Source organism: Sparus aurata, chromosome 23 (genome assembly GCF_900880675.1).
Source record: "Sparus aurata chromosome 23, fSpaAur1.1, whole genome shotgun sequence".
Lineage (NCBI taxonomy): Eukaryota > Metazoa > Chordata > Actinopteri > Spariformes > Sparidae > Sparus > Sparus aurata.
In genome coordinates, this window is record NC_044209.1 from 13,789,939 (window position 1) to 13,801,417 (window position 11,479).

The following is an 11,479-nucleotide window of genomic DNA, read 5'->3' on the forward strand; positions in this document are numbered from 1 at the left end:
TTATATGATTCGATACCAAACTTCATAAATATCCCATCAAAAATATTGAAAGTATTATTTGAATTTGACACAATACTGGGTTCAGTTAAGGACGTGCAACATCTGTCATAACAGACATATGAAGGCTGCAGCTCCAGTCTGTCATTATTTGTGTTGTAACAGGTTAGTGAGCATACTCAAAATGTTGCACAATTAGGGCATTTCATCCAGGACCTGTAACATCGGATTAGTGGACACTAAAACAGGAGTTGGCTCAAGGTTTCTATATAATGTTCTTCAGAGAGGGAAGGTGATTAACGCAGTAGAAACAGTAAGGCGTCTGTACCTGTACCGTCTGTTTCCTTTTTCTTTTTCAGAAAAAATGATGCTATGCTGTTCTCAAAGGCTTTTCTCTTTGTACCCCATCTGTCATTCAAGTTTTACTTTCATGGTATGGCAAAAAATGATTTTTCGTACATATGGACATTCTAAAATGTTTCCTAAAATAATTATACAAAAACAAGTTTATGGTAATCTGGAGTATTCATGAAACCCTTTCATGTTTGTCGACCAGTCTCTTCCTGAAAGGAAATTTTCATTATCCAGCATATGAAGGTAGATGTCAGGCACAGTGCCAGATGTTTCTCAGTCTCAGTAAAACAGAAATGATTGGTCGACACTCTTTAACTTGTTTCTTAAAAACATTTTTAATGCTGAGAGTGATTTTTATTTACCTGCGACACCTGACATTATATAGTATAAATACATTCATTCAGAACACTGACATTTAAATCATATTCAAGAAAAATCACAATAATTTTCAGACTGCAGAACATGGAACAATAGGCACTGGAAACTATCTAAAGAAAACAGATGATTTAGTTCAAGAGCATGCTGTAAGTCATTCCACTACCGAGGGGCATAGACCTGAAAAGCAGTCTTTCCCAATTTGGTCCTCACAGTAGGAACGTTTAAAATCAAAGACTCTTGTGAACGAGTGTGCAAATTACAAGTTCTAAATGAGATAAAACTGATGAGATAGTCAGGTAAAACATGCAGCAGGGTCTGGTAGATAAAAATCCTGCAGTTCTGTTTCCTCCACAGATAAAGATGGCCATCCAACTTTGTCATAAAGAACACAGTGATGAGTTCTAAACTCATCACCAGTAATAACATGGAGTGCAGAATGATACACAGCATCAAGGGGCTTTAAAGTTGAGAGAGCAGTATGCATGTACCTAGAACAGGTAAAAAAAACCTGACCAAGTTGTTTTCTACAATTTAAAGTACAACAAGCTCTGTTACGATAAAAGAATGATAATTGACTCTTTAGTTTTTTGGTTAGTTCAGAGATATGAATTTTAAAAGACAGCTTATCATCTGTCCAGATGCCCAGATATTTTTGAATTGGAAACCTATTCAATAGGAGTTCCATTCAATGCTCTCACCACCCGCATCACACGCTGTGCGTAGGGCACGTAGAAACTGTTGAGACACCCACATACAAAATGTCATGCTTCGGTGGTAGTTTCCTCAACAACCGGTCTCTCCAGGACAGAAGTTCTCTGTGATGACACGCAGACTCACAAAAGGCAAAAAGTGAAGTCTATAGCAGTTGAGGCTGGTGAAAAAAGACAACTATGATACTGCTACTCCTTTCAATTTCAACGAACATCGCATATGATAGAAGCCCAGTGTATGTTGTCTTTTTCTTTTTTAGAAATGGAAAATTTTGGTCTTCACTGTGTATTTACATGTGAATTTTACCAAGAAAATAAAAGTTTAGAAACCATGTGTTCGCCTGATCATTTAAGATGAGCCAGTTGCCCACCCAGAACGCTGCGTCTGATGGATATTGTACGTGTCGGTGATGCTGTTTTACTGCTGAAATCTGTGCACAGACCGTGACTTAAACATCTGTTGTGGTACTGCTTCTATGGTCGTTCGTCCGACAACAGGGTTCTTTAGGACAGAAGTTTTCTATCATAACATACTCACAGACTCACAAAAAGTGAAGATAGCAGCCTGTAGACTTCACAACAGTACCAAGCCCTGATCAACCACCCTCAGCCAGCAGTTTAAGGAGAGATACACAGCAGAGAACCACCACCTCTGAAAGCACAAGTACTGTCATTTACCCCCCCGCAGGGGGTTTTACTGGAGCCAATCCCAGCTGTCTCTGGGCGAGGGCAGGGTACTCCCTGGACAAGTCGCCAGCTCATTGCACACACAGATGGCAGAGGCCGCCATGCAAGGTGCTAACCGCACATCAGGAGCAATTTGGGGTTCAGTTCCTATACAACCGGTCTCCCCAGTATCTTGCTCAAGGACACTTCGACATGCAGCTCAGCTCAGCCCGGAGCTGGGATTTGCACCAGGGACCTTCTGATCACTAGCCAACCTACTCTCCCCGCCAGTGATGTGCACAAGGGGGGGGCAGGGGGGGCAGTCGCCCCCCCTCGTGGCTCAATTGTTGAAAAACGTGCGCTAAAGTGCCCTCCTGGGAGCCAAAAGGTGTGCTAAAGTGCCCTCTTGGGAGCCAAAAAAGCATGTCAAAGTGCCCTCTTGGTTGGCAAAACACGCTAAACTATCCCCTTGGCTGGTTAAAACATGATAAACTGCCCTCTTGGGAGCCAAAACACGCACTAAAGTGGCCTCTGGGGGGCAAAAAACGTGCGCTGAAGTGCCCTCTTGGGAGCCAAAACGCGCGCAAAAGTGCCCTTCTTTTCGCCCCTGCCCTTCAAAAAGTCTGTGCACGCCACTGCTCCCCGCTGAGCTACAGCCGCGTAGTTGATTTTGATTTGATTTTCCTTTTTATTGTTCTTAGGTGTTACATTGTGATGCTGCTATTGTGTTATTGGTATTGAGTTATCTGTTTGGTAATAAAAAGTCAAACTGGCAAAAACAAACGTTTTTTTCTTGGTGGGGGAGATGGGGGAATCATAAAGGAATTATGTGCTTAGGGCACCAAAAGGGCTAGCAGCGGCACTGTAGAGATGCTACTGTCTATCAGAAAAGAATGTTACAATCTTGTGAACAGCATGCATTGGGATTAAGCAGTAATATGAGGTCAGTCAGAGATTGCTCTACAACACGAAAATCGGACTGCTCTCCAAGCAATCGTACTATGCAAGCAATACCATCTTGTTTGAGCTTGATCTGAGCGCATAAGAAATTTGTTCAAGTTGACTGCAGTAAGAGGGAGAGCGGGAAAGAGAGATCGACTGCTGGGTGACTTGGTATTGACTGAGAGAGAGAGGCAGTGGTGAACTGCACTGTTAATTCAAATGTTTGTTCAAACAGAAACTGTTGAGACACTCTCATGAAAAGTATTATTTTTTTCCAAGCAAATATTTCTTTCATATCAAGATCTACGCCATGACAACATGTCATTCAACATGTCATGGGTGCTTCAGTGGTAGTTTCCTGAACAACCAGTCTCTCCAGGAAAGAAGTTCTCTGTGATGGTGCACAGACTCACAAAGGTGAAGTCGATAGCAGTCAAGGCTGGTGAAAAAGGACAACTATGCTACTGCTACTCCTTTCAATTTCCACTGGTTAGTAGATAACTGTTGAGCGCATGACTGACAAGTTTAACTTCACTGCATTTCACTTTAGTTTTACGTAGACAGAGTCTCTGGATTATCAAGAATTATAAGGACACACAAAAATTATTCATTTAAACTGACATCCTTTCTAGAAGTGACAGGAAACTGAAATGATGTTCAAACTACAGGCCAAGATATCGTAGTCGTTGTGGTAGAAACTTGCTGCTTACTAGCAAAACTTGATGCCCGGATGAATGACGTTCCATAACAGTGGACTCAATCCCTGTAATGAAAATATGAACACTGTAATACATGTGAGACAAATAGACCAATTCAGTATCCTCGACTGTGAAGGTGTGACCTGACCTCCCTTCACAGTTTCAGTTTGAAGTCGGGACTCCTTAGTCTTCTTTCTTTCCATCTCTCGCTACAAAGATGCAAAGCAGAGGGTGCGGAATGTCTCTGACTTCCTGAAGTGTTTGAATACCATGCACTGTACACTTGAGTCTAGCTTTGACAAGACTTGACTTGATACTGCAGTAGGATAATGAGCCAAAACACGCCTCAAAACTTAATGAGAAATACTTGAACAGAACCTGTTTGAGCACACTGGAAAAAAACATGTCAACAACTCCCTTCTACATGTAGAGAACAGGACGGAGGAATTGTATTATTAGAACATCTACAAACCCTTAGTTATCAATATTATTTAGATTGTATTTTTTTAATCACACAAAACCATCACTACCCACTGAGCATGACTGACAAGTTTAACTTCACTGCATTTCACTTTAGTTTTACATAGACAGAGTCTCTAAATTATCCAGAATTATAAGGAGAAAAATGATTCATTTAAACTGACATACTTTCTAGAAGTGACAGGAAACTGAAATGATGTTCAAACTACAGGCCAAGATGACGTAGTTGTTGTGGTAGAAACTTGCTGCTTACTAGCAAAACTTGATGCCCGGATGAATGACGTCCCATAATAGTGGACTCAATCCCTGTAATGAAAATATGAACACTGTAATACATGTGAGACAAATAGACCAATTCAGTATCCTCGACTATGAAGGTGTGACCTGACCTCCCAATCAACTTTTTATAATACACACAGTGTAAATTGTTGCAACAGCAATGAATGACCTGCACACTTCATTATAGATGCATGTGGTGAAAATACATTAACCATAAAAAGTTTAGGGATGTCGTCTTTGACATACAAATAAATGGAGATCACCTGCATTATCCTTTGAATTCATGTTCTGTTCATTTTACACCTTGAAGTATGTTGACAGATCTTGAGGAGTACTACTTGTTGCTTCAGAAGAAGCTGCATGTAATCGGACAAATTGCTTCCAGTTATGTCACTCAGTGGCTGAATTGCATGGTGGGCAATATAGGCATCAGGCTTTCAAAAGGAAGAATGTGTGGAACAAACACATGATGTCTCTGCTATGCTGGAGCCAGTTTCCAACTTTTTTCCACACATGCAGCAGTACCCCGCACGACCTTTAATATGTAAAATTGGTGGAGTTGCACTCTAAAATCCTGGCCGAGGTGAAGCGGGTGTCAGCTCGGAAGGTTGCAACTCTGTCTAACAATACAACAGGGAGAAACAGCCTTCTTGCTCTACTTTATGTAACAGGCCTCAAAGTAGCTCCAGAAGAAAGATTTTTGTTTTATTTCCTACAGTTGAATTCATACTCTGAACAAATAGTTGGCAGCATATTACCAGAGTAACCACTGGAAGCTCGGAGCACCAGGGGAGTGATGGTGTTGTTTACCATAGCGCTGTCACCTCATGAGGTGTGAAGTGGCTAAAACTATTATTTCTTAATATTCTATCCATCATTTTAGTTAAAGCTCCTGTTTGTAAGATGGTAAAACTGACGCTTTGGGTTTCCCAACTCGTCAGATACTGACGCTTTAGGATTGTAGGTCGGGTCGGCCACCATCTGAAAGCGTCAGTATCTGACGAGTTGGGAAACCCAAAGTGTCAGTTTTACCATCTTACAAACAGGAGCTTTAATTTCTTCATGGTTTCAACTAAAACACACCTATTAGACTTTTAAGGATGAGGATTTTTCAGTTGTAATCTATCATATAGGTAAACAGATTCACATGATGAATAAGTACTTTACATTCTTACATCACATACTGTATGTAGCCTACCGTACACTCACACAACATGTTGAGCCCTGTATTTCAGACCACATTTCATAAAGGTAAATCTGCAAATACAGGTGGATCAAACAGTCAGAAACAGTTCTGTTTCGAATGTAATACTTTTATTTCATCTTTCATTGCAAGTGATAATGTCGGCTTCACAGTTTCAATTTGAAGTCGGGACTCCTTAGTCTTCTTTCTTTCCATCTCTCTCTACAAAGATGCAAAGCAGAGGGTGCGGAATGTCTCTGACTTCCTGAAGTGTTTGAATACCATGCACTGTACACTTGAGTCTAGCTTTGACTTGACTTGATACTGCAGTAGGATAATGAGCCAAAACACGCCTCAAAACTTAATGAGAAATACTTGAACAGAACCTGTTTGAGCACACTGGAAGAAAACATGTCAACAACTCCCTTCTACATGTAGAGAACAGGACGGAGGAATTGTATTATTAGAACATCTACAAACCCTTAGTTATCAATATTATTTAGATTACATTTTTTTAATCACACAAAACCATCAGTACCCACTGAGCATGACTGACAAGTTTAACTTCACTGCATTTCACTTTAGTTTTACATAGACAGAGTCTCTAAATTATCCAGAATCATAAGGACACACAAAAATGATTCATTTAAACTGACATCCTTTCTAGAAGTGACAGGAAACTGAAATGATGTTCAAACTACAGGCCAAGATATCGTAGTTATTGTGGTAGAAACTTGCTGTTTACTAGTGTGACATCACCAGGGGGCAGGTGGTAGAGGGCTGCTATATTCCCCATCAGGCTTGGCTGCAGCCTAATAAAATGGCCGCAGCACACACTACGCTTCCCAGCGGGCCTCACTCCTCTGACAGGTGTAGGTGTTTAGGCCACCTGATTAAGGGAGAGGGGAGGAGAACAAAGGAGGACAGAGTGCAGAGAGTAGCCGTGCTTGGAGCTGGGAGCTGAAAGGAGCTGAAAGGAGCTGAACGGCCAGGGATGAAATAACTGCAGCGACAAGGAAAGTGCTTTCAGGGAAAAAGGAGGATGACGGACACTTTTTGTTAGAGACTTTGTTGGGGGTGCAGGAGGAGTTAAAGGGCCCTCCCCCTCCTTCGGGAGGTGTTTTCAGTTGGACTCATAGGGGATTTTTGTGTGAAAGAATAAACCGTCCGCATTGATTCTTCTGGTTTTGGCTTATTTTTTTCAGTTTTTGCATCGCTCCAGCCTTGACTATTGGGATTTCCTGTCATGACCTCACAGATGGTGGAGAATGCTGGCATCTGGGGCGTAAGTGCGGATGAGCGAGAGTAAAGATATTGGAGCCTTGATTCACCGGTTTTCTGACCTCCACACAAACGACAGCCCCATCCACATGGAGCAACTGGTGCAGATGCTGTTGGAGATCCAGAGGGCACAGCAGGAAATGAATAACGCCTTGTTGCAGCAGCAAATCAGGGCCAATCAACTAAAAGAGCAGGAACTTCAGCAGCTGTCGAGGTCCAAGCCCAACCCACGTGAATGCACTGACAAATGTTCAGGTCATAGAGGGCACTTTGGTGGGACCCCGTTTAGCCCCTTGCTACCCCCACTTTGCAGTGAAGCACGGGCTACTGTATCAGGAGACCAAAAAAAAAATGATAGGGTCACTGAGCAGCTCCTGGTTCCCCAACCTCATCGCCCCACAGTTCTGCAGTTAGCCCACACCCATTTAATGGGGGCCCACCTAGGGGTAGAGAAGACCAAGGAGAGAGTCTTGCAGAGGTTCTTTTGGCCAGGAGTTCACAAGGAAGTAGAGAATTACTGCCGTAGTTGCCCAGAGTGCCAGGTTAACGCCCCAACACAGACCTATAGGAGCCCCCTGGTCCCCCTGCCTATCATAGAAACCCCCTTTGAGAGGGTAGGGATGTATATTGTGGGACCCTTTACCAAAGAGTGCTCGGGGACACCAGTACATTTTGGTCTTTGGGAGGTAAGTCCTGATATGTCACTCTTTCACTTTCAAGATGTTCCAGATATTGTAAAAAATGACTCCAGTTTCTTCACAGAAACTAATGCATAGTGTTGATTGAAATACATCTTTGTCTTACTGTATGTTAACATCTATAATTTGGTCTTCAGCACTTTTTAGTCAGCCATGGAGGACTGTGCCAAAGTGAGTAAACATGAAGTCAATGTGCATATTGTGCATTTAATAATCAAGTTAATACAGCATTTTATTCTGAAAATGTATCTTCAACACACAACAGCAACAAAGACAATCTCGATTTTGTAAAATCTTACAAACCTCGAAACAATAAAGTCGAACATCTCAGGATTCTGCTTCATGGACCAGTTGGTGCCGGCAAGTCAAGCTTCATCAACTCTGTTGACAGTGTTTTACAAGGCAGAGTTACCGGTCAAGTTCCAACAGATGCAACATCTGAGAAAAGCTTCACCGAACAAGTAAGAATAACAGTTGATTGTGATGTTTCTGAGCAATTCATGAAGAATTCCACATAGTTTCTTGTGTAAGTACACCTATTATGTTATCTAATCTTCAGACCTCTTGGTCCGGCACAGTGGAAAGAAAGGTTAAATAGACATAAGTTATAACTGTTATAATAAATATTATAGAAATTCTTCACCCACAAAATCATAGTAAAACTGACAAGCACAAACCCTTCCAACACATGGAATAATTGAATTTACAGAACAAGTATATTTTCTGTAATTTAAGGCTGATTTTGGAAGGAAATAGTCATAAAGTTTCCGTCTTAGTTTTAAGGCTGAGGCACCACAAAATGCTTGATAACACTGGGGGGGATGGAGTTACAGTCCTGTGGGTTTTATCTGTCACAGACAAACACAAAATTCGCAAGGATGAAGAGAACTTTTACTCTTTCGTTCTTAATGACACCATGGGCTTCGAGAAATTGCCTGACGGAGGAGTTCATGTGGAAGACGTCAAACTAGCTCTGAGGGGACATGTGAGAGACGGTTACCAGGTACAATCCTCTGAACTCTGACATTGTTTAAAGGAGCCCTGTGGAGTTTTCTTATTAAACAAACATAATGTGGATGTACATTCAGTATCCCACACCAGAAACTTTTTTTTTGGAGGAACAAATTATCGAATGGAATAAATGTATTCACTTCCCAACAAAATACTACACCAAATTTGAACACTGCATTGTTAAGTACTGCATTAAGCAGTCTTCTTTCCTGTGTGTCATTTAGATGCCGATTAAAAAATGACACATAAATCTACCTTGAGCTTGTTTGGTGCATTACTATTGACAGGAATGTGTATTGTTTCACCCGTGTGCATGTTTGCATCAGTGTGGGCATGAGAACAAAACAGGGTCCATTCAAACTTCCCTGTAGCACTACACAAACTCCACAGGGTACCTTTTGAGTTATCCTTTTTTTCTTCTTTTTTTCATAAAATGCATTGTTTGACTCTTTTTTATTGTTTTTCTAGTTCAAAGCTGGGGACTACATGGAACCAAGAGATCCATCTTACGAACCATCTCCCTCTCTTAATGACAGAGTTCACGTCCTGGTTTCTGTCATTCCTGCTGACTCAGTTTCTTTGCTAAGCAAGGAAGTCTTGAAGAAGATGAGAGAAGTCAGACTAGCAGCCAGGGACATGGGTAAGAGCTCTGTGTGGGGTAATAATGACATCTTGGGCTTTATGAATCACAATACCAGCAAAACAAATGTTTGAAATACTGATCAGGTTTCTGTATCGGCAGGGATTCCCCAAGTGGCTATTCTCACCAAAGTTGATAAAGCCTGTCCTAAGGCAAAACAAAACATCGTCAATGTGTATAAGAGCAAGTACCTGAAGAAACGGGTAGGTTTCTATCAGTGATATGTTGAAATGCAACTTAGGTAAATTTTCAGTATTCAATCCAAATTATCTCCTTCAGTCGCTACTTTGCAATTACTGTTCAACTGAAATTTTCTTTCGTTAAAAATTAGGTGGACTTGTTCAATGAGTTGCTGGGACTTCCACTGAACTGCATCTTTCTTGTGAGGAACTATGAAACAGAAAACAAGACACAGGCTGGCTTTGATGCGCTGATATTGTGTGCACTGAGACATATGATCGACTATGGAGAAGACTACCTCATCAACCTGTAGACCTACAAACTGCTGAGGCAAAAATTGCATGATTAAGTCAAGAAAAAGATTGCATTTGAAAAGTTATCTGAATTCTTCTCTATAGTGATTTCTATGAAGATGATACACAATATGTATAGTTATCTAGCCAAGAATCTGTGAATTATTACAACAGACTTTTAATGAATGCTATTTCATATACTCCTTTTTTCACAATGAAATACTTTATTGAGGGTGTCTTATTTTCTAGTATTTTTTATTTCATTTTTTTTAATAAAGTTAAGTTTATTTACTTAATCCACTTTCCATCACAAATTACTTGTTTGCAATCATAGACAACAGGTCAGTGCCAGTGATACAAAACAAGTGTGCCCTTGTGTTGGGCTGAGATGTAAACAGTTGAGATACTCTGATTTTAACATTCTTTACATTTATTTCAATGGACAAAATAAGTTGAGAAAAATGAAAAAGTACAAATACGGACGACCAGATGTGTTTAGTGAGCCCACATATTGATGACTGCTTTGAAGTTTGCATTTTAACATGTTATTCATTGTTTCATTTTCTGGTATGGATGATATTTTACTTAGAGACAAATTTAAAAAAATGAAATAAACATTAACTAATCATTATCGCCACCATTGTCTGTGTTGTTGTTTCATCTTCTACAAATTTAAAGTGCAGAGGTATGCTTATACTCTATATGTTCTGTAATATGTGCAGCATTAATGAGTGTATGAATATTCCCTTTCGTAATGCAACTTTGTGATGTATAATGACCAGTAAATCACCTTGCGCCTTGAATAATGACATGCCAACTATTGTGTGAGTCTCAAACTTTCTCGCCACAGACAAGCAAAGGCAGCTTCAATGAACCCTATCACCTCACAACCACATGATTTAAAACTCTGATCATGGTAGAGTACAACAAACGGAGACACTGGAGCAACATTTGATGGCAGGGCCTGTATCATCTGATTCTGTTAGACAGGAATTGACAGCAGTGATTACAGAACAGGATGTCTTTAGACCTGGTAACAGCATCCCCGCGTATTGTGCAACTTATAAAGTTATATTCCAGACAACGATGCAGATGGACAGGCTATCCAGATGGGCCAGCACATCATGACAGAGGTGCTCGACATACTGATGGAAATACATGGCTATACACCTGCAGGCTTCAGAAGGTGACTACACTCCACTATTGGCCAGTCACGTTAGTAAAAACAAAGGAGGAGCTATAATGCAAGATGCTGACTATGAGGACCATCCCACTGTACTTCGTACCTGGGAGTAAACTCTCTACAGTGGGGGCCCTGCATAGTGTAAAGCATCTAGGTCAAAGGACTCAGACTTGGATTCTGCTCTGTATCAGCAAGGAAACACTAACTGGCATTAGTCTCCAATACTCATGAAGCCCGTCCAGAGGTCAAAACAGATATAACATGTATATCTCTGACATCTGTCTGAAATATTATGAGTTCGTAATAACACTAGAAGGGCCATGACAATCATTTTGACCTTTTTCAAATGTACAGTGTATGTGCTATAACTTAGTTGAATCAAACATTATAATGTTGCTGCTACCCAACTTTTTCATATTTGTATTCAAAGGTTTTTTAGATATACTGTACATTACGCAATTGGTAAAAATAATTTGCTAATAATTAACTTCTAGTGTTAGGTCATG

At 40.6% G+C, this 11,479-nt stretch overlaps 1 protein-coding gene across 4 annotated transcripts; it reads left to right on the forward strand.

The window, feature by feature from the left end:
* The first annotated feature begins 6,595 nt into the window (after nt 1–6,595).
* LOC115574830 (interferon-induced protein 44-like) lies at nt 6,596–10,444 on the forward strand. Of its 4 annotated transcripts, XM_030406456.1 has the most exons (7): nt 6,596–7,654; nt 7,804–7,837; nt 7,932–8,127; nt 8,524–8,669; nt 9,146–9,317; nt 9,420–9,520; nt 9,649–10,444. In XM_030406456.1, exons 4-7 carry the CDS (start codon nt 8,583–8,585, stop codon nt 9,808–9,810), a joined length of 522 nt encoding a protein of 173 aa, XP_030262316.1. In that variant the 5' UTR covers nt 6,596–7,654; nt 7,804–7,837; nt 7,932–8,127; nt 8,524–8,582; the 3' UTR covers nt 9,811–10,444. The 4 variants fall into 4 exon arrangements, 3 of the variants coding, with proteins under 3 accessions (XP_030262316.1, XP_030262315.1, XP_030262317.1); XM_030406457.1 differs by lacking the exons at nt 6,596–7,654; nt 7,804–7,837 and having other exon boundaries at nt 7,845–8,127; XR_003982574.1 differs by lacking the exons at nt 9,146–9,317; nt 9,420–9,520; nt 9,649–10,444 and having other exon boundaries at nt 8,524–8,644.
* The last annotated feature ends 1,035 nt before the right edge of the window (nt 10,445–11,479 follow it).

Bases quoted from the DNA above. Each gene is read 5' to 3' on its own strand.
- LOC115574830 (XM_030406455.1), top strand. From the start codon at position 6,983: ATGAGCGAGAGTAAAGATATTGGAGCCTTGATTCACCGGTTTTCTGAC. The intron at 7,655-7,803 runs GTAAGTCCTGAT...TTTGGTCTTCAG, and splicing joins TACATTTTGGTCTTTGGGAG to CACTTTTTAGTCAGCCATGG. The intron at 7,838-7,931 runs GTGAGTAAACAT...AACACACAACAG, and splicing joins CCATGGAGGACTGTGCCAAA to CAACAAAGACAATCTCGATT.